General features: G+C 41.5%; 1 protein-coding gene across 1 annotated transcript in view; it reads right to left on the bottom strand.

The window, feature by feature from the left end:
• Positions 1 to 27,319, bottom strand: part of drd2b (dopamine receptor D2b) — a 130,597-nt gene that overhangs the window by 63,783 nt on the left and 39,495 nt on the right. Inside the window, exon 2 of the mRNA XM_051674000.1 lies at positions 4,713 to 5,019. Within this exon, the coding sequence (XP_051529960.1) occupies positions 4,713 to 4,991 (279 nt within the window). The 5' untranslated portion in view covers positions 4,992 to 5,019. The remainder of the gene's footprint in view (positions 1 to 4,712; positions 5,020 to 27,319) is intronic.

Below are 27,319 nucleotides of genomic sequence, written 5' to 3'. Positions count from 1 at the left end.
GCCCAAGCAGCAAAGCTGCTGGAACCCTATTTTATTCGTACTGATTTTTGTATTAGGAGCCCAAGCAGCAAAGCTGCTGGAATCCTATTTTATTTCTATTGATTTTTTAAATTTTTTTATTATTATTATTAATCTTACTTTTTTCTTCCCTAAACACTCTGGGCGGCAAAAACTTAAAGCCTAGAAATCTCAAACTTGATGGGATGGTCCCAAATTCCACCCACTCCTCGGGAAATTGAAATTATATGCACTCACCACTAATTGCCACTATTATAAGCAAATTAACGTTTTCGCTCATAACTCCGGAACTGTAAGGGCTAGAATCAAAATCTTCTGTCCTCTAAATCCTTGGGTCAAGCCAAGCAAAACTTTTTCAGAATTTTCTGTAAAACCTGCTTTTTCTAACTCCTCTTAGGCCGCTTTTATACTTATATATATATAATTTTAGTGAACTCAAGCTCAAAATCAGCACTGTCTCTTTAAGAAAACAGGCAGTTCTGGAAAGAGTGTCTGTAAATGAGTGCATATTAATGAGAGAGGATTCAAATGGCTTCTTTACCTCATCCATACCGATTAGATTTAAAGGTTTATTTATTTATTTATTTTTTGTTGATTTTCTCCCATTTTTCTCCCCAATTTGGAATGCCCAATTCCCAATGTGCTCTAAGTCCGCATAGTGACTTGCCTCAATCTGGGTGGCGGAGGACAAATCTCAGTTGCCTCCGCGTCTGAGACCGTCAGTCCACGCATCTTATCATGTGGCTTGTTGAGCGCGTTACTGCAGAGACATAGTGCGTGTGGAGGCTACACGCTATTCTCCACGGCATCCACGCACAACTCATCACGCACCCCACCAAGAGCGAGAACCACATTATAGCAACCACGAGAAGGTTACCCCATGTGACTCTACCCTCCCTAGCAACCGGGCCAATTTGGTTGCTTAGGAGACCTGGCTGGAGTCACTCAGCATGCCCTGGATTTGAACTCACAACTCCAGGGGTGGTAGTCAGCATCTTTACTCGCTAAGCTACCCAGGCCCCCTAGTTATTTTTATTATTAACAATTGACTGCGTTATGCTGTTTTATGCTAAGCTTGTAGGCTCCAATTGGTAGAATGGCTCTAGCCCTGTTGTGTGTCTGTTTGTGGCATGTGCCTCAGTATACTGACTCCGCGTGGACACATAACAAAGGTTCTGCCCTTCACACCAGTGTTTATTCTATATTAACAGTAAATGTGTTAATTGCGAAATACTGACACTTTAAACTTTTTTATTTAATCACATTCGTATTTAATCACATTTATCCTCTGCCAGTGCTTTAGACTGAGTTGAAAATCACAAGGGGCATTGTCCACATTTCATGTGAAGGGAGAAGAAATCATGTGCACATCACTCACCACTGTTTTTAAGTCCTCAAAACGCCTTGAAAACTCACCATGCAGGCTGATGGTGTTACCTCTTGCAGTGTTGGCAGGCGAGTGAGAGTGTTGCCTCCATTTGGCTTGAGAGAAACAGCAGCATTCTCATGGAAACCTTAACCAGGTGTAACGGTGGCAAGCTGATAGATAGCTGTGCAATGTGTATAAATCTCACTCTACTGACCTCAGGAGGTGCACTAGCGACTGCTACTAGAGGTTGTAGCCTTTAGCCTCCTTGTTAGCGCACCCGCCTCCCATACCGGAGACGCCGGTTGGAGTCCCGTATGGAGCGGGTAGAACAGGAGCATCACACAGGCAGTACGTCTCATTGGCAAAGAAGCCCTTGCATTGCAATTTTGAATTCAGTTAATTTATCAGAGCAGTCACATCAACAGCGAATGCAAGATCTGCCAGCCAATCTGCGTTTGAGAGTTCAGGGATGTTTTATCATTTCATCTGACAAAACTCCTGAATCTACTGAATTTTGAGCATTTATCCGCATGACAGCTGTAGCCAATGTCAGGATTGTCCTCTAACAGCTTAACAAACTGTCTGTGATTCAGTGCTCTTGTCCTAATGAAATGAATGAAATACTTTTGTTACAACATCAATCCTCCTGATGAATAATACAATGCAAAAACAACATTTTCTTCTCAGGGTTGATTTCAATCACTTTATCCTGCATTCGCTTTAAAAGCCCTACATTTTTCCTCACTTGATTTGGAGACCCGTAAGTTACCAAAACCTACCAACTTTTCTCATTTCAGTCCCAACTTTAGTATGCACGCATTTACCTCTGTGAATAAATCACTCCCTTTTTTCATCCCTTTCATTGACTGCATTGCTGCCAATTCCTCCATTGTCTCGAAGTCTTTCGTTATCCCGCATATGAAGATAAGTAACTGGGCTGTGTCACGCACATTGCAGCTCTTGTCCAGGGCCAGAAGTTGAAACTGTCCACTTTGCTTTTAAGCTGCAGCTTCAGATTTACTGCAGTGTCTGTGACCTCTCTCGTTACTGTTCGCCTGGAGAGAGACACGTTTTCGAACACTTCTTTTCTTTCAGGGCAGAGTATTGCTGCAGAGTCCACCAAACACTTTTTGATGAATTCCCCCTCAGTGGGTGCGAGACTCACTGTGACTTGAACGTACTCTCCAGGTCTCCGTCTAACCATTAGATGACCAGGTGGAGGATCGGTGATGATCTGGGGGTGCTTCAGCAAGGCTGGAATTGGGCAGATTCGTCTTTGTGAAGGACACATGAATCAAGCCACAGACAAGGTTATCCTGGAAGAAAACTTGCTTCCTTCTACTCTGACAATATTCGCCAACTCTGAGGATTGTTTTTTCCAACAAGAAAATGCTCCATGCCACACAGCCAGGTCAATCAAGGTGTGGATGGAGGACCACCGGATCAAGACCCTGTCATGACCAACCCAATCTCCAGACCTGAACCCCATTGAAAACTTCTGGAATGTGATCAAGAGGACGATGGATGGCCACAAGCCATCAAACAAAGCCGAGCTGCTTGAATTTTTATGCCAGGAGTGGCATAAATTTACCCAACAGCAATGTGAAAGACTGGTGGAGAGCATGAAAAGACGCATGAAAGCTGTGATTGGAGATAAGGGTTATTCCACCAAATATTGATTTCTGAACTCTTCCTAAGTTAAAACATTAGTATTGTGTTGTTTAAAAATGAATATGAACTTGTTTTTTTGCATTATTTGAGGTCTGAAAACACTGCATCTTTTTTGTTATTTTCTGCAAATAAATTCTCTAAATGACAATATTTTTATTTGGAATTTGGGAGAAATGTTGTCAGTACTTTATAGAATAAAACCAAAATGTTAATTTTACTGAAACACATACCTATAAATAGTAAATCCAGAGAAACTGATAATTTTGCAGTGGTCTCTTAATTTTTTCCGGAGCTGTAGTTTGCAGTCCAGGACTTATTGAACACTTTGATTTCCGAATCAATGCATTTTTTTTACTGTTCATTTTAATTGGCTGATGGATGTACTGCACATTAGACACATTTCACAGTATAAAGTGTGTGTATGCACACACACCAGTCTTTAAAGTCACTTCAAAATGCTTAACATAGTACAGTATGTCTGTGTATGTTCTAGCAGTAGCAAGTCTTCGTACTTGCTCTGCAGCAGCAGCAGTAGCAGCAGCATTAGTAGCAGGGTAACAGATCTAGTCCATGAAGACTAATATCCTATCAATATGTCATACCCACATTAAAATGCTAAATCTTTCTGAGAGTTGACATGACTGAAATGTGGTTTGCCAAAGACGGTCAGAGGCAGCCTGAGGGCCGGTTCTGGCCCCCAGGCCGTAATATGCCCAGGTCTGATCTAGAAACCCAAATAACAAAAAGTTGTTTTCTGATTTTTTATTTTCTCAATGCCTTTAGCAGACATAACCTGATAACATTTTCGGACGTGGCCCATAATGACTGATTGCCTGTATCTTGTGAGTGCAATGTCCTAACTTCACAAAATTTGGTACACTTTGTCACTAGTCCGAGGATGCATGGTGAATTTCATCCAGTTATGATATTAGGGGGCATTATAATTAAATAAAATCAAACTAGGGTTGGGTTTAGGTTTAGTGCTAGGACTAATTGACTCGTATCTTCACAGCGCAATGTCTAAACTTCACAAAACTTGGTACACTTAGACACCAGGACAATCTGATAACACACAAAATTTCATCAATTTATAATGCTAGGGGATGCTATAACTTAAGACAACCATCCAACCTATTCCAACAAATCTACAGTATTCAAATGTTTCCAAAGCATTTAAAGGATCTGTTTCTTCAAACTTGGTCATTTAGACCACATTTATCCCATTGCGGCTATATTTTAACCTTCTATGAGCAGTGGAACCTTTTTAGGGCTACACATTATATAGAGGTGCAGTATGTTTCAAGGACAAAGGACAAATCAATTGCCTATCTGGGAATTGGAAATCACGCAGCCGGCACAAAAGCCATACAGCACCATGTGAATTATAATGTAAAAGCTTTAAGGCACCAGCTTACAGTGGCCCCTGGGACTTGTCCCAGAGGTGCTGTAAGGCAGTTATCCAATTAAATTGATTCAACAGCACATACTGTTTTTAAACATTGATTAGGCACTCTGAATCATCATATACTGAAAGTGTTTAAAAGTCAGTGTTGAGACATAAAGTCAATGTTTAGTGACATACAGTCTGAGATTATTTTTAACTTTTTAGCAAGCCTGAAATGTGGTGCCATATGATACAAGTAATGTTCCTTACCTCAAGATATACGACCCAGGGCATAACTAATGTGGCCACTAGAAGATCCGCCACCGCCAGGCTGACAATGAGGTAATTAGTGGTGGTCTGCAGTGCTTTCTCACGGGAGACTGCCATACACACCAACACATTGCCAAAGACAATGACAAAGATGAGCAGAGTCAGGAGCATGGCATAGTAGTTATACTGGTGCTTGGCCTCACAGCCAGTGCCGTTGAGGGCCCCGGTCCCGTTGACATAATAAGTGACATTGTAGGGATACTCCGTGAGGAAATCCATGAGCTGCGGCCAGGGAGGAAGCCTGAAACTGAGAGACATAATTCACTGTCAATGAAGCTGAAAACATGGAATCACATGAAAGCAAGAAACAGTCCTCCAACAAAGAAGATTTTATTGCACAGAGGCTGCTCTTTCTTACCTCGAGACGTAAAGGAATAGTTCACCCCAAAATTTTGGCACACTTTATTCACCCCTATGTGGTTCCAACCTCTTATAATTGTCTTTTTTTATATAAAACACAAAAAGGGGATGTTTGGGGAATCAATTTTAAAACAGTCATTATTGTTGCAGTTCCGCTTGGTGCTGCTCGTGGCCAAGAAATTACACACTTTGGGGTGAATGCATTAACAGATGCGCCACTTTTGTGGCTGGTATTTCAGTGCAAAAACTGTATATTATTCACTAACCACCCGTAATCTAGTTTAAGCAGGCGCAATCAGCACTAAAATAGCACTGCATCATAAATATTTAAATTAAGTCAGTCATTCCTTAACATGCAAACATGCCTCCTTTCTATGTAAATTAGGCTCATTATAGATCATGCTTAATTCACAAAAATTGCTCATCGCAATTTACATCGCACTATTACTGCCAGATGAAAGCAGGCGGTGAACTGAATTTTATTTAAAAGAGATGTTTGTGTACATTTTCTGTAGATTATGGCAGCAGTAATTCATCAAATAATGATCAAATTATGGAAAAGAGCGTTATAACCTGGCATATATCCAGACGTGGTGTGCAGTCAAGCGCAATATCAGCATGTTAGAGACAATTCAGGTGCATGGATCACAGTAGTGGAGTGATGTTGTACAGTCCCATCAGTAGGGTTGGGAGGGTTACTTTTAAAATATATTCCACAACAGATTACAGAATACAAGCTGTAAAATGTCATTTGTAATGTATTTCATGCAAAATACACTTATATAAAATATATATGCTTTGAAAAAGCCTAAATATCTTATACAGTGTAACTTCAGAAGTAAATGTATTTTAAGGATTTATTAGATTTTTAAGAAGTAAAAAAATGCAAAAGTTGAACCAATATTTTGGCAGTACATCTTTGAAATAATATCAAAGGTCTTACTAAAGGAAAAAACAATGATCTAATGTGGATTTTCTTGATAAAATTCATTATAAAATATAATAGTGACTGGTAACAGGTACACCTAATGGCTAGCAATACCATTTTACCTTGACACAATGCTAAATGTTCACATGGCTAATTACACAAGGAGCTTTATCTGATGCTGCAAACTTATTTCAAAACCCCATAGAGTGTCCACAACAACATCTTCTTATGATCGTTGTGGATTATTTTCATAGAATAAGGCAGAAAATATTACTTCTAGCTTTCTGATTCTACAGGCTACATTGTTTAGTATTTCTCATATAAGCATCCTTTATTCTTGTAAAAATTCCCAAACCGAATAAAAAAAATTACAAACCCATAACCTTGTAATCGTGTATTTATTGGATTTATATTTAATCTGTCAGAGCATTTCTAACAAGGTTTTTTTTTTTTTTTTAAATTGTATCCTCAATGCCGTCAGATCCACCTTTGGACTCACAACAGTATGAGAGCACCCTCTGTCTGCTCGCATGAATGTAACACATCAGTTAACACATTCCACTTTACCTGCTTTTCAAACACTCCTCGGATGGCTTCATTTAAAAGCAAAAATGTTTCTAACTGAATAGACTAAATATAAAATGAAACAAATGGCATTAAAATGCAAAGTAATCTCTTTAGTAATCAAAATACTTTTTGAAAGTAACTGTATTCTGATTACCAATGATTGAAATTGTAACTGTATTGGAATACAGTTACTCATATTTTGTATTTTAAATATGTAACGCTGTTACATGAATTCCGTTACTCCCCAACCTTGCCTGTCAATGTTTCAGATCGTGGTCTGCTAAATTCTTAGCTATATAGCGCTCAGAACCAGCCTGCAAGATTAAATTTGCGCCATGCATATTGTGTTAAGCACAGATTTTATGGGCACATTTGCGCCATTGCCTGATCTGCATAATTCCTTTAGTGAATCGAACGCTAAACCAGCGCAGAAAGCGTATGCAAATAAACTGAGGTTTTACCGCCCGCAATTCGTTCCATGAATTCCTTCATCTATCTTTAAAAAAAAAGTTTCCATTTGTGTCATATTTTATCCCATTGCTGTCTAAGAGAAATAATTCCTTCCCAGGAACTTTTACAAAATCTGTGGCAAGGGAACTAAACTTAACAGAATTAAAAGATTAAACAGTCATTTATATTGATTAATATTCACATAAAATGTACTGTTTTGTGACTGTACGAGAACAGATTTAATTGGATACAGTTATAAAAGCAGCTAGACACTGAGAAATAATGAAAACGGTAATCACAAGCACACTCACACCATGAGGGAGACATTGTAAATGAAAAATCGACACAATCACTGCATTCAATGCTGACACTGTCAGAATCACACCAGTCTTAATTTGCTTGGTATAATATTAGTGACACCCACATTACAAAAATATATCTCCCATCCTTCCTCCAGTTTTTCCTCTAAGCCCCATAACATTGGACAGCTACTAAAAAAAGATTGATTTTTCTGTGTGAATAGTGGCATAATAGTCTTGTATTGATATGGAATTTACACAGCAATATCTATTCCTGCTCTAATATTAACAGCTCAGAGTGACAGAATATAGACTGTTTTAGGATACAGGCTGCCAGGGATAAAGGACAATTATCATACATTTGAAGTCAGAAGTTTACATACACTTAGGTTGAAGTCATTAAAACTCATTTTTTAACCACTCCATAGATTTTTGTGCATGACACAAGTAATTTTTCCAACAATTGTTTACAGACAGATTGATTCACTTTTAATTGACTATATCAAAATTCCAGTGGTTCAGATGTTTACATACACTAAGTTAACTGTGCCTTTAAGCAGCTTGGAAAATTCCAGAAAATGATGTCAAATGTTTAGGCAATTAGCCAAATAGCTTCTGTTAGGCTAATTGGAGTCAATTGGAGGTGTACCTGTGGATGTATTTTAAGGCCTACCTTCAAACTCAGTGCCTCTTTGCTTGACATCATGGGAAAATCAGAAGAAATCAGCCAAGACCTCAGAAAAAAATTTGTGGACCTCCACAAGTCTGGTTCATCCTTGGGAGCAATTTCTGAATGCCTGAAGGTACCATGTTCATCTGTACAAACAATAGTACACAAGTATAAACATCATGGGACCATGCAGCCATCATACCACTCAAAAATTAGACGCATTCTGTCTCCTAGAGATGAACGTAGTTTGCTGCAAAAAGTGCAGATCAATCCCAGAACAACAGCAAAGGACCTTGTGAAGATGCTGGAAGAAACAGGTAGACAAGTATCTATATCCACAGTAAAATGAGTCCTATATCGACATAACCTGAAAGGCTGCGCAGCAAAGAAGCCACTGCTCCAAAACCACCATAAAAAAGCCAGACTACAGTTTGCAAGTGCACATGGGGACAAAGATCTTACTTTTTGGAGAAATATCCTCTGGTCTGATGAAACAAAAATTTTACTGTCTGGCCATAATGACCATCATTATGTTTGGAGGAAAAAGGGTGAGGCTTGCAAGCCGAAGAATACCATCCCAACCGTGATGCATGGGGGTGGCCGCGTCATGTTGTGGGGGTGCTTTGCTGCAGGAGGGCCTGGTGCACTTCACAAAATAGATGGCATCATGAGGAAGGAAAATTATGTGGATATATTGAAGCAACATCTCACAACATCAGCCAGGAAGTTAAAGCTCAGTTGCAAATGGGTCTTCCAAATGGACAATGACCCCAAGCATACCTCCAAAGTTGCGGCAAAATGGCTTAACGACAACAAAGTCAAGGTATCGGAGTGGCCATCCCAAAGACCTGACCTCAATCTGATAGAAAATTTGTGGGCAGAACTGAAAAAGTGTGGAGGAATGGAACAAATTCCAGCAACTTATTGTGAGAAGCTTGTGGAAGGCTACTCAAAATGTTTGACCCAAGTAAAACAATTTAAAGGCAATGCTACCAAATACTAACAAAGTGTATGTCAACTTCTGACCCACTGTGAATGTGATGAAAGAAATAAAAGCCGAAATAAATAATTATCTCTACTATTATTCTGACATTAATAGTGTAGTGATCCTAACTGACCTAAGACAGGGAACGTTTTCTATGATTAAATGTCAGTAATTGTGAAAAGGTTTAAATGTATTTGGCTAAGGTGTATGTAAACTTCTGACTTCAACTGTACATAAGCAGTTTGTGCATTTGAATGTTTCTATAGAATTTTAAAAAACAATTCACTGAGTATGTTTTTTCCTATACATTGTACGTCTAATAAAAACTGCTGCAGAAATTGAATGATTTGTTATGAGTTAAAAGTTAATTACTAGAACAACATCAGCAATGAGCAATGTTGGGTGTAATCAGATTACAAAGTAATGGGCTCGTAGCCCAACCGGGGGCGGCATGTCCTGGGTGTGATATGCCATAGTTATGCGTCAGTGAGCCTGTGGGTGATCCTCTGCTTGGAGACAGCGCTTCCTTTCTGCTGTGCACCAAAGCAGATAAAGAGCTACTCAGAGATCCTAAAGCTCTGCGTGCGATCCAAATAGATGCGTAAAGCGTGCACAAGACACAGCAACGACAGGGCTGGGTCTGCCTCCTCCTGGGGCAGCACTTGCAGGTTCACCACCTGGTCCCTAAAAAGGGTCGTGGGAACCTTGGGCATATAGCCCAGTCGGGGTCTCAGGATCAAGTGAGAGTAGCCCGGACCGAACTCCAGGCACGTTTTGCTGACAGAGAACGCCTGCAAGTCTCCTACCCACTTGATGGAAGTGAGCGCAGTCAGGAGGGCAGTCTTCAAGGAAAGTGCCTTATGCTCAGCTGACTGCAAAGGCTCAAAGGGGGCTCTCTGTAGACCCTGAAGAACTACTGAGATGTCCCATGAGGGAACGAGACGTGGTCTGGAGGGATTCAGCCTCCTGGCACCTCTTAGGAACCTGATGATCAGGTCGCCGAAAGGGAGGACCTTGTACTGATACGCCTGACCCTCGAATGCAAACCGCAGGAAGGGTCTGTGTCGAGGAAGGATCAAGACGTGGAAGTACGCATCCTTCAGGTCTACCGCTGCAAACCAATCTTGATGCTGGATGCTCGCCAGAATGCGTTTTTGCATCAGCATCTTGAACGGGAGTCTGTGTAAAGCCTGGTACAGTACTCGCAGTTCCAAGATTGGCCGCAACCCACTGCCATTTTTTGGTACGATGAAGTAGGGGCTGTAAAACCCCTTCTTCATCTCAGCTGGAGGGACAGGTTCTATCGAGTCCTTCTGTAGGAGGGTAGCGATCTCCGCACGCAAGGTAGCAGCGTTTTCGTCCTTCACCAAGGTGAAGTGGATACCGTTGAACCTGGGCGGATGCCTGGCAAACTGAATCGCGTAGCCATGTCATGGCCATGCTGAGTCTAGGGACATCGAAGCACTTACCTGGCTCCTTGTGACCACCCCCGGAACAGCCTGGGACAGGGGAGGAAGAGGCCTGTCCTTGTGACCCGTGGAGACTGTCGGGCAGGGCCGGGCTGTGACTATGGGCTAATCAGCCGAGGAGAGGGATAAATGCAGCGGGATGCAGCAGTTCGGGAGAGAGAGATCCACATGCAGCTGCAGTGTGTGCATTTGTGTTTATGTTTTGTCTTTATGTTTTAATTTCTCATTAAACATTATTTTGATGGTTCGTCCAGTTCCCGCCTCCTCCTTTCCATTTTATCCTTTGTAACATTGTGTCGAAGCGTGAGAAGGAGGAAGGATGTGCCGTCATAGAGTCCTTGCCACTACCATCCACCCCAAAGGAGCAGCCACGGCCATCTGCCGGGGGACGGAGGAGTTTCTACCAGCTGCCTGGACACGGAGGAATGGCCACCATCTGCGAGGGGAGGAGGGACTCACTGTCAGCTGCCTGGAGCAGTGGGGCCACTGCCAGGGGTGGAAGAGTTCCCTACCGGTCACCAAAACGTTGCAGGGTCGGAAGAACAGCTGCCGTCTGCGAGGAGAGGAGGGGCTTGCTGCTGACCACCTGGAGTGGTAGAGCCGCTGCCAGGGGTGGAGGAGTTCCCTACCGGCTGCCGAAATGTGGAGCGGCGTTCCGTCCACAAGGGGTCGGAGGACTGGCTCTGGTCTGCCCAGGGAGGAGCGGCTGTTGTCCGCCAGAGGGTGGAGGAGTGATCGAGGACCAGGAGACGGCGTGTCTGTAAGTACGTTTTTCCTCTGTCTCCTCTCTTTCTCTCACTGTCGCTCCGTGTTGGCCTTTCCCTCTCCTCTTTTTGTTGTTTTGTTTTTCCCTCCCCTTTTCTCCCTCCCAGGTCGTGGAAGGTGGGGAAGGAGAGGGGGGGGAGGGGGATGTACGTCATGCCGGGGGTTCCCCGGCCTGAGGCAAAGGGGGGAGGAGTTTGACAAGGAGGAGGGCGGGGCCGGGCCATGACTACGCATGCCCGGCCCCCAATCGGGTCTAATCAGCCGAGGAGAGGGATAGGTGCAACGAGATGCGGCAGTTCGGGAGAGAAAGTGCTACAGGCAGCTGCCCTGTATGCGTTTGTGTTTATGTTTTGTCTTTATGTTTTAATGTCTCATTACACATTAATTTGATGCTTCGTCCGGTTCCCGCCTCCTCCTTTCCATTGAATCCTGTTACACACACTCACAAATTATAATAGAGAAGGTCTAACGAGCCGAGAAAAACACAAATGTTTAAACATCAATTTACAAATAAAAATTTATATTTTTCATTCCTATAGGAAGTCAAAATTATGAAAAAACAAACAAACAAGCAAAGAACAAGAAACAAAACACATTTTACAGAAACAATCTCCCTGGTCTCCCTGGTCCTTTTATAGAAACAATCTATATTCATTGTTTTCCACCATTCCCACCATCACCTCTATAGCTCAATGTGTGTGTGAGACTGGAGCCATGAACCCACTGGAGGAAGTGAGAGCTGCTGATGAATGCAAACAGCCTAACAAAATGATGTCTGTGACAAACGCAGTAGAAACGGCCATCCATTTTGCTATGACCAACTAGAATCAATGGATTGCTTTGAACCACTGAGTGTTCTCCCTTTGCTCAGGATTGCTCAACTTGAATTGCTTGGTGTGGCTATTTTAAGGGTGTTTCCATATTTGAACTGCAAGGATGTAATCTGTACATTATTTATAAAAAAGAGGAGATTTTAATTTGAACAATGTGTATATTATTAGAAGGGAACAGCACAGTCATTGATGGATATTTAGAGGGTAGATAATATTTTGACTTAAGGTAAATATAGCTGTGCTATATTATGAACATACTCTACTGCCTAACAAGTCGTGCCTCACAATGGCCTTTAGCCATGATTAAAGGGTGTTATTCCATATGATATTGCTTTAAAAAAACTGGTACAACATAATGAAAATATGAAATCTTCTGCTAGAAGATATAGTTGGGTCAACAACACACTTGACAATATGTCCCTATGTCGACTTTTTGCTTGCACCACCAATACGTCACCATTGGTCCATATTTTAAATGTCACTCTGATGCCATATTTAACTAATTTCAGAGAATTTCATTACTTTACCCAAGGCTACATTCACAAAATTGAAAATTCTGTCATAATTTTCTCATTGCACTGTTGTTTAATTTTTATTTTGTTTGCTAGGAGTTTTCAGACTGTCTGAGCTGCGGCTCAAAAAATGTGAAAAGCCCCATAAAAATGATCATAAATGTAATTGTAATGTTTAAGTGTGTTTTTGTTCATGTTTTGTTTTCACGTCTTTCATTTTCTCATTGTCCGCTCATGTGTCTTAGTCATGTGGTTTCCTGTTTCCCTCATGTTTTATGTGTCTTGTCCGTATTGGTTCTTGGTTTATTAGTCTTGTCTATTCATTGGTTCATGTTTATTAGTCTTGTTATCTTGTTTATCAGTTCAGTTCTGTCATTGGTCTCCATGCTATTGGTTCAGTCTTGTCACTGGTGGTTTTGTTATCTTGTTAACCCTAGTCTATGTATTTAAGCCCTCAAGTTTGCCTTTGTCCTTTGTTGAGTATTGTGATTGTATTATCCTGTAATTTTGTGTCATAGTCTTTGTTTTCATTAGTCAAGTTCAGTCAAGTCATAGTCTATTCCTGTTTGGTTCGTGTTTAGGTTCTGTTTTGTTTCTTTCAAATTTTTGGGATACACTTAGTCAATAAACTACATTTGGGTTCTTCATCTTGTCATCGTCTTCATCATTTTTGTCCTGCTTGCCTGCCTACACGTTACAGAATACTCAACTGACAAAATGAACCCAGCAGTTAACTTCTGTGGTTACGCCAGGGGAATCATTCCATCGAGGAATATGTGAAGGATTTCTGTGACCTCAGCTATCAAGTGGACTTCAATGGCACTGCCTTCAAAGATATCTTTTGGTTGGGGTTGAATAAGCCTATACAATCACTGTTACCCCGAACTACCTCCCTCTGGACACTGGAGAAATACATCGATTTCACCCTTCACCATTGGAGAGGTAGCGGATGAGATGTCTGTTCCCTTGCCAGTGCTCCTAACCACGATGGCTCCTTCCTCCAGGCCTCCACAACTCCTTCCTCCAGGCCTTCCACACCTCACCCTCCAGGCCTTCCATGGCCAACGAGCAAATGTCCACACCTGCCATGGCCAACGAGCCAACATTGCAAGGTTCATCCTTCCCAGAGCCAGCTTTCATGCCAGCTCCAGCCCTAGAGGAATTTTCGGGGGGGGGGCACTATGGCTCCAGTGGTCTCCGAGCTCCTAACGAGCTACAGTAATCCTCTATTTGTGCACTGTAGCCGGTGTGATTATGTTTGGAACATATCTAAATTTAAGTCTCCATCATTCCCATCAGCTGTAACACTTAAATCCTTCACTCATTTAAACATTAACAAAATAAAAAAATGCCGCCTCAAAGCATTTCAACAGCTTTGACATTAGTGATGTCAAATGCCATTGGTTCTCATGCTTCTTGTGACCAAATTTGGCATGCTAAAGTTCAGATGTTTCTTTTGAATGAGATTTGACTGCCTTCACGAGTGGAAGATTTTCAGCGATTAAAACTTTGCATTTTAATCTGCTGCTTGGAATAAGTTATTCTGCCTGTACTTTTATCTGCTTGTTATGCCTTTTAAATTTTTATAGTTTTTACACAAAATAATTGGATGATTAGATCATTAGACAATCCAAACAAAGCACAATGTGCACACAGCACTAAAAACACGTTAGCTTTCCTGGATCAGATGACTTAATCGGAAATTATGTAGTACGTTGTCCAGCATCATGGAACGCTAAACCAATTGTATTAGGATTCAGATCCCTGCAACCAGAGGTGGAAGTCATCCAAATATGTGGCGAGAATATTGTTAATTTTAATTACATATGGCCACCAAGACATGGCCCAAGTACATGACACAGCCTGAATGTCAATACAGTACAATACAACCTACTGTACATTTTATATATACTTTTTTATTGTATAATGTGTATTCTATATTGTGTGTATTGTATACTGTACATTGAATGTTATTATTTGTATATTGCGTTATGTGTAATTATGTGTATATTAGATTTTAAATTGTGTTGTGTTAATCTGATGTTTATTGTAAATTGGTATATGTCTCATCACTGTCACGACTACTATGTTGCTCGGAACTGCACCCAAGAATTTCACACACTATTGCACTTGTGTATATGGTTGTGTGACAATAAAAGTGATTTGATTTGATTTGAGACTCAATGATGGCTCAGATGGCACAGAATGGATTTGAATGAGATCTTGTTATTCATGTCTGCATGCTTTGGAGAGAGAGCATACCTTTAGTCATTGTTGTATTTGCATGTGTAATCAGTTGTTATGTACAATTATTATATTTTATTTGTTTAGAGAGGCATTTGGACACTAGGCTAAATTATATTTGTAATGCTATAACTGTTGATTGCTTTGTTGAATCAACACAAAATGTTACTCATTTACAGGAGATGTGATTGGAAAAAAAATACTGAGCAGCATTTCGGAGATACCTTATTTACACTCTAAGATATATAATGTCAAATCAGAAAAATAAGAAAGAAATTATATATATATATATTTTTGTGATTTTATTTATTTTTTGTAGTTTCTTAGGCTATGAGTCTCATAATGTATTATAATCTATATCATTAAAACATTTGAAAAGTTTTATTTAATATTATACCAAGCAATTGACCCTCCTTGATTCTTTGTAGAGTTATAAACCTTTAATTTTGGACATGCCACTGAAACAGAAAATCTTTAAAAACATCTTCAGAGCTTAAATGGATATTCAGTGTTGGGTAAGTTACTTAAAAAGTAATTTACTACAAATTACTAATTACTTTTTTAAAATTGTAATCAGATTACTGATTACAGATTACTGACTTTACTGATCGCTCTCGGATGAGACCGCTGGCTCGTCTCAGGGCGAGTTTGACCTCTTATTCAGGGCCCGGGAAGACGATGAGTTATCGAGCGCAGCATCAGAGAGCAGGCTCGTCCATTCTGACGTGGAGGCTTCGACTGGGCTTCCTCCTTTGGGTACTGACTTTACTGATCACTTCATCGAAAAGTAATCATATGACTAATTACTTTTAAGTTACTTTCTAAAACACTTTTCACAGAAAAGATGTAGTTTTTCCATTCAACAAATTAAAAAAATGTCTATAATTCCTTCTTGTTTATTGACTCATTAGGGGGCACACACCCTTCAGCTGTCACAAAACATGTGTGTGTGTACAGTAGAGCAGAGGTGCCCAAACTTTTTCCTATGAAGGGCCAAAAATCAACTTGATTGAGGGCAGTGGGCCAAAAGTAAACGTTGCATATATCAAACTGTATTTTCCCTATCTGTCACTCACTCAATGTTGTGTCGATGTAGTGACACTAGGGGTCACTCTTGAAAAAAGCCAATGGGAATTGGCGAGTGGAATTTGCATGCCACTCCCCGGACATACGGGTATAAAAGGAGCTGGCATTCAACCGCTCAGATTTTCTCTTCGGAGCCGAGTGACTGCATTCAGGGCACTGAATTCAATTCACCTCAAACTGCTGGATTTTATGGCGCATTTCAGTGGCTTCTCCCCCTCTGCACCCGTGGAGTGCAGAGAACGCCCCTGGGCGCTTTGGCAGAGCAAAACAAAAGAGTATATTCTAAAAAGAGTATATTTTCTATTCTAAAAGAGTGGCACACACAGAACGTCTTTTTAAAGATGCCTTTCCTTTTGTGTGTTGTTCTTGGTTGCGGTCGTTATCTCTCCGCTTCTGACAGCCACGATCGCTGCCTTACATGTCTGCGCACTGCCCAGGCGGAGACATCGTTCGTGGATGGGTCTTGTCCTCATTGCGAGAACATGACCATGGCAACATTGAGGTCGCGGCTTGCCTTCGTAAGAAAGCAAGCCACCCCAGCGGCTCCCGTCGGCTAGCACTGGGGGCGATTTGGGGACTTCAATGGGAGCACCTCTGCCAGGTAACCTCCCACGGACCTCCCATTCCTCAGCGCGCTCACTTGCCCCGGTCAGGCTCTCGGATGAGACCGCTGGCTCGTCTCAGGGCGAGTTTGACCTCTTATTCAGGGCCCGGGAAGACGATGAGTTATCGAGCGCAGCATCAGAGAGCAGGCTCGTCCATTCTGATGTGGAGGCTTCGACTGGGCTTCCTCCTTTGGGTATGGTTGCCCAGTCTCAAGCCGACGAGGAGATGACGGACATGCTTTCCAGGGCAGCCACGAGCGTTGGGCTAGAGTGGAACCCTTCACTCTCCCCTGAACCCTCATGGCTCGATGATTGGTTCCTGGGCCCAGAGCGCCGCTCCTGGCTGCACCCCACCCCGGTCTCTTTCTTCCTGGAAGTGCATGAAGAGCTGACAAGATCATGGGGGGCAACTTTTACTACCCGATCCCGGTCTTTCAGCTCCCCCGCTCTCACTACCCTTGATGGTGGGGGTGACCATGGGGTATTCTGTGATTCCCCAGGTGGATAAGGCGCTCGCGGTGCACTTGTGCCCACAGAGCGCCACCACCTGGCATGGGTGCCCGAAGCTCCCATACAGGGCCTGTAGGTTTACGTTGTCTCTGACAGCTAAGGCCTGTGGTGCCGCTGGACAAGCCGCCTCAGCCCTGCATGCCATGGCTCTGCTGCAGGTACACCAAGCCAAGGCGCTAAAAGAGCTGCACGAGGGTAGTTCTGACCCAAGATTGATGCAGGAACTGCGCTCGGCGACCGACCTCGCTCTCCGGGTGACAAAGGTCATGGTGCGGTCTCTCGGGCAGGCGATGTCCAACCTGGTGGTCCAGGAGCACCAACTTTGGCTCAACCTGGTCGAGATGAGAGAGGTTGACAAGGCACGGTTCCTTGACGCCCCCATTTCCCAGGTTGGCCTGTTCGGCGACACTGTCGAGGACATTGCACAGTAGTTCTCGGTGGTGAAGCAGCAGACAGAGGCAATTCAACACATCCTGCCCCAGTGTGGCTCAAGACCCACACCCCATCTGCTTATTGCCAAGGGCATCTTCCTGCAACAACAGCACCGGCTCCGCCACAGCCCGCCCCCACGGCCCGGACCTGGCGTGGAGCCCACCACAGGAAGCAGATGCCACCCATCTCACGGCCAGCCGCCAAGAACCCAAGTAAGGCTTCGAAGCGCCCCTGAGAGGGGCGACCCAGGGACAAGGAGACCCACTTCTATGGAGCTGGTAGACCGACCACTCCATCCCCCGGTGGAGGGCCAGGAGGAGAATATTTTGTTTCAATTTTCGCCGCATGCCAAAGAGGCTGCGGTACCCAAAACTTCAACAAAAGAGTGGTTTTCTTGTTCCCTGGGTCACATGTCAGGTGTGCACGGCCGTCATCACGACTGCCGTCCACGTCCCATTTCAGCAGGATCGGCGCTCCAGCGGCAGACCCCCCCGTCCCTGCATGCCCAGCTGTGGCACAAACATGCCCAAACCGGGTTGGTTACGATGGACTATGGGGATGATATTCCTCCTCCCCCCTCCTCAACCAATCTTATGGTGGGCATCAGGAGCCAGGTAAGTGTTTCGATGTCTCTGGATTCAGCACGGCCACAGGGTTCGAGCCCCCTCGACGTGGCGCCTCGGGCTTCACCCCGTCGCGAGGCCCCACCCACCGGTACATCCGACGTGATTATCCCCTTGGTTCCCCTCGCCCAGAGTTTGGATGCGTGGCTTACGCTTTCAAACCCGTCGCGATGGCTGACCCGGACCGTCCGACTCGGCTACGTGATTCAGTTCGCCAGGTGCCCGCCCAGGTTCAGTGGCATCCGCTTCACCTCGGTGAAGGGCGAGAACGCCTTGCGTGCGGAGATCGCGATAGAGCCTGTCCCTCTGGCTGAGATGAAGAAGGGGTTTTACAGCCCCTAGTTCTTCGTACTGAAGAAAGGCGGTGGGTTGCGGCCAATCTTGGACCTGCGAGCACTGAACCGGGCCTTGCACAGACTCCCGTTCAAGATGCTGACGCAATTTTCTCCCCAAAAAGAGTGGAATTTTGTTAATGGACTGGGATCCGCGAGTGTCCACATCGGGAGGGGGGGTGTCACTCCCAAGGGGAAGACATCGCGGAGACCACATTCCACCCAGAGAAGGGGGGGGGTTACTTCAAGTGGAAATACATCACATGGTCTTACCGAGTCTTGTCAAAGTATGTCATGTGGACAGGGCCCTCTGCTCAAGGAAGACGTAGTTTACCAAGAAGGAAACGATTTTACTGAAGATATAACACATGGGGTTACCTATGGGGAACCACCGCATGAGGAGCACCTACCTCAGTACAGGGCCTTACCAGCACACTTACAGAGACGGCAGCGAGTTTCTCCTCAAACTCGACTGCCACAGGGCTAAGGAGGAATTCATCCAGGGATCACAGTCTGTGAACACTACTGGGAGTCAAGAGCGCACGTATTCACCTCAAGGGAGGGGAAAGTCGCTATGCGCAAGTGGTACACCCGGCCAGCTGTCCCAGAACTTACCTGCTTGTGCCTGCCACTACACGGGACGAAACTGACTCAACCCAGAGAGTGTAGAACCTCGCAAAGGTGTTGGGTGTTGCCCAGCCCGCTGCTCTGCAGATGTCTGCCAAAGAGACGCCACTGGCCAGGGCCCAGGAGGCCGCCACACTCCTGGCTCGTAACCCTGCAGGGGGTGGCACATCCTGAGCTTGATATGCCATAGCGATGGCATCAATGACCCAGTAGGCGATCCTCTGTTTGGAGACAGCGCTCCCTTTCCGCTGTCCACCAAAGCAGACAAAGAGCTGCTCGGAGCTTCTAAAGCTTTGCGTGCGATCCAAATAGATGCGTAAAGCTCACAACATCTGAAGTATCGACATAGAGTTTATGCACTAGAGTTAAACGGAAAAACATTATGTCGACACCTGTGAAATGTTAGCGATAATTAGCATTTCTATCAGCTATATTGGTAAACTTTTTGATGCGCTACACTTTTTGTTGCAAAAAAACCCTTGGATGGAAATGTAGTTAGTGACATTATAATGAGACTGCCCTGAATTGATTTAGACCTAGAAATAGTGCATTATCATAAATAATGCAAATATGTATTATTTATTTTATGTCAAAAGGTTTCTTTTTTTCATCCTAACCCCCTAAAATGTTTATTATCAGGTTCACTATATGTCATTACTCAACAGCCCCTTTCACACATGCAGCCAGGTAAATTACAAGAAAATCGCTGAGTTGCCTTTACTGGTAAATGTACCACATGTGCTGTTCACCCATACCATCAAAATGGACATTTAAATGTATAAATGATACAACCTCTCATTAAGGGAAATTTCCAGAGCAAAATTTACCAGTATTTTTAAAAGGGTTGTGTTCACACATGAACTCTAACCTTAAAATTGCAGTAACATTTCTGGAAAACGCTGTATGTGTGAGAGGGGCTATTGACAAAAGGTATCTATGGTCACTATGTTAGAAAAGACATTTTAAAGAAGCTTCAGACTCATGTTTGTGTCATTACATAACTTTATTACACATAAACATGAAAAAAAATTAATGATGAGACTTACTCAGAAGAATCACCCAGCATTGTTAAAAAAATAGCAAGTGCTATGGGATAGAAAAAAAAAAAAAAAAAAAAAAAAAAAATATATATATATATATATATATATATATATATATATATATATATATATATATATAGTATATGCATGTATAATGCATAGGCATGCTAACCCATGAGTGTTCTTGATGTTTAAAGTGTGACTGGCAGATCAGTGTGTTACAGAGCCCCAGGCCAGAAGTAGCTACAGTATGTTCTCTTATCAGGGTAAGAATGCTGCCTCTCTTTACTTTACCTCGTGGGAAATATTGTGTCTGGCAGAGGGATTAAAATTAAATTATAGAATTAAAATTATAGCTGGGGAGGAACAAGGTAATTTTAGCCTCTGCTAGGCTACATTTAGCCTCAAACATCATGGATCTATCAATAGCTTGTGACACTATGAATTGACTTAATGAAGACTAGTTTCCCCAGCAAAAAGATCTCTGATTAGCTGTCTGGTACATCTCAGTCTTGCTGGATATAGTATTTGACATGTTTCCATGGATTTTAGGGCCAGAAATAAATGTTTCTGGCAGTACATGATCGTAATTACATAGATGAGGATTCACTGACCTGACCCCAGTAGATATCAGAAATGTCAGGATGTGTCTAAAGTTGTTCAAATGTAAAGGGGTTTACATTTTAGATTCTGTCAATACACTGATATTCAACATTTGTGTCTATGCAAAAATACCCATGAGATCACGTTGTTCCAGCTGTACATTATTATGAACAAATAGATTAGGTTTACACTGACCCCCAGCAGCTAGAAAGGTTAGATATTAGAAAAACACATTGCACCTAAATCCAGCAAGAGGACAGTGTAGAGACAGAAAAAGCAATCTCAGTGTCATTTTCCTCATATTCGCCCACACCTCCAATAAAAGTGGTCTTTTCGTGATACGCACGTGAACATATGATGGGGGAGAAAGATTGTATTGCAATTTCTGCAGGCAAAGCATCATTCAACTCTATCTCTCAGCAACCAATATGTCTAGTCAGTAACACTGGTCTCCAAGGGAGGAAATCTTATTGTCAGAGTGATGTAGCGTATGGGGACATATTGGGTTCTGAAATTAATCGACTGACTCTCTTTTCAAAAAACCCCAAATTTCAGAGTGAAAATACTTTTGATACGTAATAGCCATTTAACAGACAAAAACTGGGAAAGTTATTAAAAGAACAGTGTTATAAGATAGTGGACAAAAGCTGAATACATTTGTAATATCTCACTTCTCCGGTGTATATGAAAGGATAGTTCACCCAAAAATTTAAATTCTGGTGTCATGTACTCACCTTCTAGGTCAGGGGTCGGCAACCTTTTTGACATGGAGTGCCATTTTTTATTTTCCTAGTTAATGGCTGTGCCATTTGTATGAAGTTATTGAATGACGTTTTCGCACCTGCATTCCATCTACATTTGCAGCGTGTTTTCATCAGCTGAATCGGAGACCACTAATTAAAGTGTAAGGAGACTCGCGCTGCTTGCAAGCCATTCGCACATCACAAGCCGATCAACTATTTAGCCATTTTCGGTGAATCACACCTACAAAATCCTAAAACTTTATTTACAGGTTTAATTTATATTTTGATTAGACTCAGATTTTTATGTTTTAATCTTTTAATATAATTTTGAGTGTGACTGGTTAAAGGAAGGTGTACCTGTTGCTGGATTGGAAATCTCAAGGATTCATAGTGGTGTTTTCCTTATTACATCACATGATGTTCTGAAAGCATTAAGAAACAAATGAAACATGGAATGTCATCCACGCAGCCTGACCAAAGCGAAGCGGGCATGTTTACTCTCGTGATTAAGTGAACGGGAAGCACTGCCGGCTCATGATGTGCGAATGGCTTGCACGTGCCTCACAAGTCTGTTGGGTATACTGCAGTCTCATCACATTTTAACTTTTTGTTTAGTCTCCCATTCAGCTCATGAAAACATTTTGTGTGATCATGAGGAAGGATTACATCAAGATGTAGATTGGAATGCAGGTGCGGAATTTCATCTAAATAAAATAGTCTACTCCTCTCTCGCTGTTGCTTGCGTGGCAGTGATAACCCCTCCGCGTGCCAATGCTTGCGGACCCCTGCTCTAGGTTGTCCCAAACATGAATTACTTCCCCCCCCCCCCCCATTGGAAGTAAGGACTTTGAGCACACAAGATTATTTCAGACACCTTAACGAACCAGGATATGATGTCATGCCCGAGGGCTTCTAGTTTTAATAAATAGTATCACAAATAAAAAATAATATTAAATGAAATATATTAAAATATACCATTTAATTACTGTCCCGCAACAATATAAACATGCTGATTTGAAATATGTATTCTTTGAATTAAGCCAAGAGGTTAGCGTGTCGTCATCCAGATTCACAGGTTAGAGTTCACAAACATGAACTTTTGTATGCAGTGCAACACAAAATTTCTTGGCATGAGCTTGCGTTTCCGGTCTCCCGCGTTTAGATGTGTTTGAACAGTAGTGAATAGAGTGTGAAGTGTAGTGTGACCGGGGCTGAAAACAGAGCGAGATATTAGGCAAAATGTAAAAATGAAAAGTGAATGGTGGCTGAGGCTGTCAGTCCTTAATAAGCTACTTAATATCTCGTTTGTGTTCAATGGAAGAAAGAAACAAAAGGTTTGGAACAACATGAGGGACAGTAAATGACAGAATTTTCATTTTTGGGTAAACTATTCCTTAAACCCTTTAAGCTATGAAGATTTTCTGTTTCAGTGGCATACCCAAAATTAAAGGCTTACAACTCAACAAAAACAAATATAGCTTGTTTTTAGAAGCACTGACGGGCCCAAGCACCATGCACAATACCCCCCCCCCCCACCATGCCTCACCATGGCAACACCATTTGATATACTGTATAAAAAAATCAGCATCTTCAATGTCTTGGCATAATGTGGTCAGTCTCATGAATCCCCTAGGAGGAGTATTTAGGAGGAGACTGCAATATTCAAAAAATCCAAAATGGCTGACTTCCTGTTGGGTGGAACTAATAACTATAATTATGAATGTTGTCCGGTTTGATGAGAACTATATATGTACCAATTTTGGTGACTGTAGGTGAAAATGGGGGTGCTACAGAGTCTTATTTGCCCATTTTAAAAGGGGTGCAACAATATATAACATATATATATATATATATATATATATATATATATATATATATATATATATATATATTGTTGAAATTATTATATTTTCATTTGATTAAAGCTGAACAATATGTATTTGATTGAACACAATTTGATCATAACATTTAATTAAAACATTTAACATGGAATCCAGAAAACAGAAAAGGCATAATTTGTATCTATAAGTCTTTATGCAGTACTTTTAGAAAAGTAATTTTCTGTGTAATTTAATCAAAAATCTGAGGTTTTTTTATTTGTTGCCTAAGTATCAATTTAGTATCAATTTAGTATCAACGTACCAGGGCTGGTATCGTACCGAAGCCAACATTTTGGTATTGGAGCAACCCTACCACAAAAATCTGGGACCCTCCCCTTAAAAAGATCCATTCACAGGTGGTCACAGGAGACACATTTGAGGTGCATGTTACTAGCAGATGTAAACCACTTGCGATTGGATCTCCCGAGATGGATATTCAGGTGTAAAAAGGGCCAGCGAAACCTCACTTGCACTGTAGACAGAAGCAAGAGCAGGGGCAGATTTAGAGATTTGGGGGCCCTAGGCAAAGTACAGAAATGGGGCCCGCTTCAAAGACATACATTTAGGTCAATTTTCTCTTAAAGGTGCTGTAAGCCTTATTATTATTATTATTATTTCATTTTTTAAGGAATGGTATGGAGAAAATATTCCTACGCCCTGAAAGTTATCAATGACTATGGTTACATGGACACCAGAAAGTGGCTTATTGCGAGAAAACAGAGTTCCCGTTTACATGCACTGTACAGGCGGCATACATTACTATACCATATACATGTGACTCGGTCAGTAAGCAGCTTTCTCCACAGCAACGTAATTTTCCTGCAACGCTTGTGTAAACAACACACATGGCATCAGAGGAAGACTTCACTGTTTTACTCTCAGTTGATTCACTTTATTTCCAGATATTCCAGAGCTGTTAATAATGTCTGACAACACATTATAAAAACACAATCTGGCTACTATGAACTACAATACAGTATATACCACTACAAAACCTTTTTTCTTTATCACTCTCCATCTTTCTTAATGCACTTTTCCTCCATCAACTTGACCTTGAATTAACTATATCCAAATTATTAGACTAAGACTTGACTTTGCATGTTTCCAGAACGCTTTGATCAACTTTTAAATTTGAAAACATAAAAAAGTTTGCTAGATTAATGCTGCTAAATAGGGCGAAAACATGTCAAACTGTCAGATTTTTTATTTATTTTTTTTATTTACGAGTGTCAACACCCAGATCATAATCATCATCAGCGCTGTGTATTGGTGACTATAGTGAAAAGCAGCGGCAGGTGGTGGTGCACTCTGTGCAGCAGTCTGATCTGTTTGGAAAGACAGTGTTACCTTAGGAAGTTTCTATTCTGTTAAAACATTTTCTCTCCACAAATTCAAACCAAACTGAACTAGCAACAATGTAGCTTAACTAGTAACTTGCAACAGATTATATGGTGAAATCACACAAAACTGTTTACGAAATTGTGCAGATGCATAAAAACCTTGGAATATTCCAATACAACCTGATCTGAGGGGGAAAGGGGTTGCTTGTATTGATGGTGGTAAAAATAACAGCAATATCAATCATATCAGTGTTGTAACAGTGATATTTAAAATTTCAGCACAGGTTATTTAGCATTAATGATAATAACAAAGCATATTATTTGTATTTTTAGGGGGCCCTTGGCTTCTGGGTGCCCTAGGCGGATGCCTAACTTTGCCTCTTGCTAAGTCCGCCCCTGAGCAAGAGTCCAATAAAAGCAAAGTTATTCATTGTATTTTCATATGCAAACATTATTAAAATAATTATCTAAAATGGTAAACTAAGCTCAAAGCACCTTTCTGCAAGTGCTGTACTTGCTTTTTAAAGGGCAAATCTGTACAATGATGCAGTGACCTTTGCTTAACTTAGGTCTAAAGTATATGAAGATGTTTGTAGAATGTGCAGTTTTCATATTTCTCTTTTAAAACAGTTAAGGTCAACACAGGGAAGGAAAGTTTGGGTCTGGATTTAAGAAAATGTTCTTAAGAAAAAAGAAGAAAGTTCTTAGGATAAATTATAAGAAGTTTTTAAGAATGTTCCTAAGTGCAATTGTTAAGAAGTTCTCAAATATTTTCTTAAGAACGCATCTCACGCCACTTTTAAAAGATGTTGTGCCAAATTATAACTTTTTAAAAGAGACAATTTGGCTGTTTGTTACATAAAATAAACATATTATGTGCTTGAAAAGACAAGTATCAAAGTCGAAAGAAGATCGCGTTTGATATATTGACTGTGCATATAAGAGCTGTAAACTTTTAATAATGGTACTTTGGTTACAAATTGGATGTATGTATATAAAATAAACTTATTCTGTGGTTTTAAAGACTGTATGAGTAACTGTTTGAGGGAATATAAATTACAGATGCTTGAACAGTGCAGCCTGTGTCGGCGCGAAAGCAGATTTGAATCTGGAAGCTTGTAACGTAATTGGCTGTTGCAGAAACACATATGTGTGACGCTACTCTGTGGGGCCCAGTTATTAACCAAATGTGTGACGGTATGAATGAAAGGGTTAATAGCGGAACAAGTTCAACTTCTAAAAAAAAGTCTCATTCTGCTCTATTCCACTATTGCCGCAGGCTGAAATAACCACGTCCTGTCCTATGTGTAAACAGACATGGATGCCGTGGTTGAGAAGACCAGCGCCTTTGGCCTCTGTTGAAGCATCCCAACATCGGGCTGAAGTTTTAAGAGTTTCTGATTGCATCAGTGCAGGATTATGTGTGTGTGGGGCATATTTCACTGTGGATTACATCTGTGTGTGGCTAATTACAGGGTGGATTGCTTGTGAACAAAGGAACTTTCAAGTAAAGATTAAGGACAGTTAAAAACACTATTGGACCTGACCTCAAAACCATCAGTTACCAGTTTTATTAATGAACGTCTCATCTGATGATGACTGGTTGATATTTATGGTTTATGGTGCAGCTGGGCTTAAGTAAACAGTTTGACCCATTCAGATGCATTGTGTTTCACTGACTTTGTTGTTATTGTTATTTTGTGTTGGATGTGCGTTATGTGCAAACCCTGAAATAAGTTTTTGTTATTGTGGAGCTGGTACATTCTCTGTTCTGAATGAATTTCAAACAAATATGGCTGTATTCGAGGGGTTGTACAATCATAACAGTGGGCGTTTAGTCATGAATTAAGTGTTTCAGTCAGAGGGCCAGAGACAGGGTTTAAAATGATCATATTTAACTTAATTATGACTGTTTTTGGTGCAAAAGACTTTACTAACATTATAAGTGGAACTCAGTGAAAATAATAACATTTGAAAAACTGCATGAAATGATCCCTTTAATATGTGTGACCCTCTCCATTATTTTGAGTCTCTTTAACCCAAAAACATATTTAGAGTTTTTTGCACTAAAGTAAAAAGAATAATCTCAGCTTTCCAATGATAGAATTATTATGTTTTGATGGACTCTAAATATCACAGAGAGAGCGCTATCAGAGACTATTTAGCCAGAGACAGACCACTTGTATTAAAACAGGGAGAAATTGGAATACACAACATGGCAGGTGTGGAAAAGGAAGTCCCGTCTTACAGGTTAAATAGCCAATCCCCTTTTAGATACAGACATTGCCTGTCAGTCAGCTTGAGAATGTGCATGCTCATTAGCTGTACTAGCAGGGAAAATAGCAGTTAAAAATTTTTTTTTTTTGCATGATCTGAGCTAAAGAAGCACAATTTATGATAACATTGTTCTCAGATTTACTGCCAATTTGAAATATGTTGTTTAATCATAATCTTGGCCAACCGGAGATTTCAGTCTTGCCCCATGTAAGTAAATATGAGCTGTACTTTTATGCTGCTTGTATCCAGAGAAAATTCCCTGCCTGGGAACGTTCCAAAGACAGTCACTGAGTGGACTGGACTTTGGCGCTATGCAGTGCATCCATTTGAATTGACTAACATGATTTATCACCACACAAAGAATCTT

This window comes from Myxocyprinus asiaticus, chromosome 3, assembly GCF_019703515.2.
Source record: "Myxocyprinus asiaticus isolate MX2 ecotype Aquarium Trade chromosome 3, UBuf_Myxa_2, whole genome shotgun sequence".
NCBI lineage: Eukaryota > Metazoa > Chordata > Actinopteri > Cypriniformes > Catostomidae > Myxocyprinus > Myxocyprinus asiaticus.
Note: the sequence above shows the minus strand (reverse complement) of the source record. Positions and strands in the feature narration are given on the sequence as shown.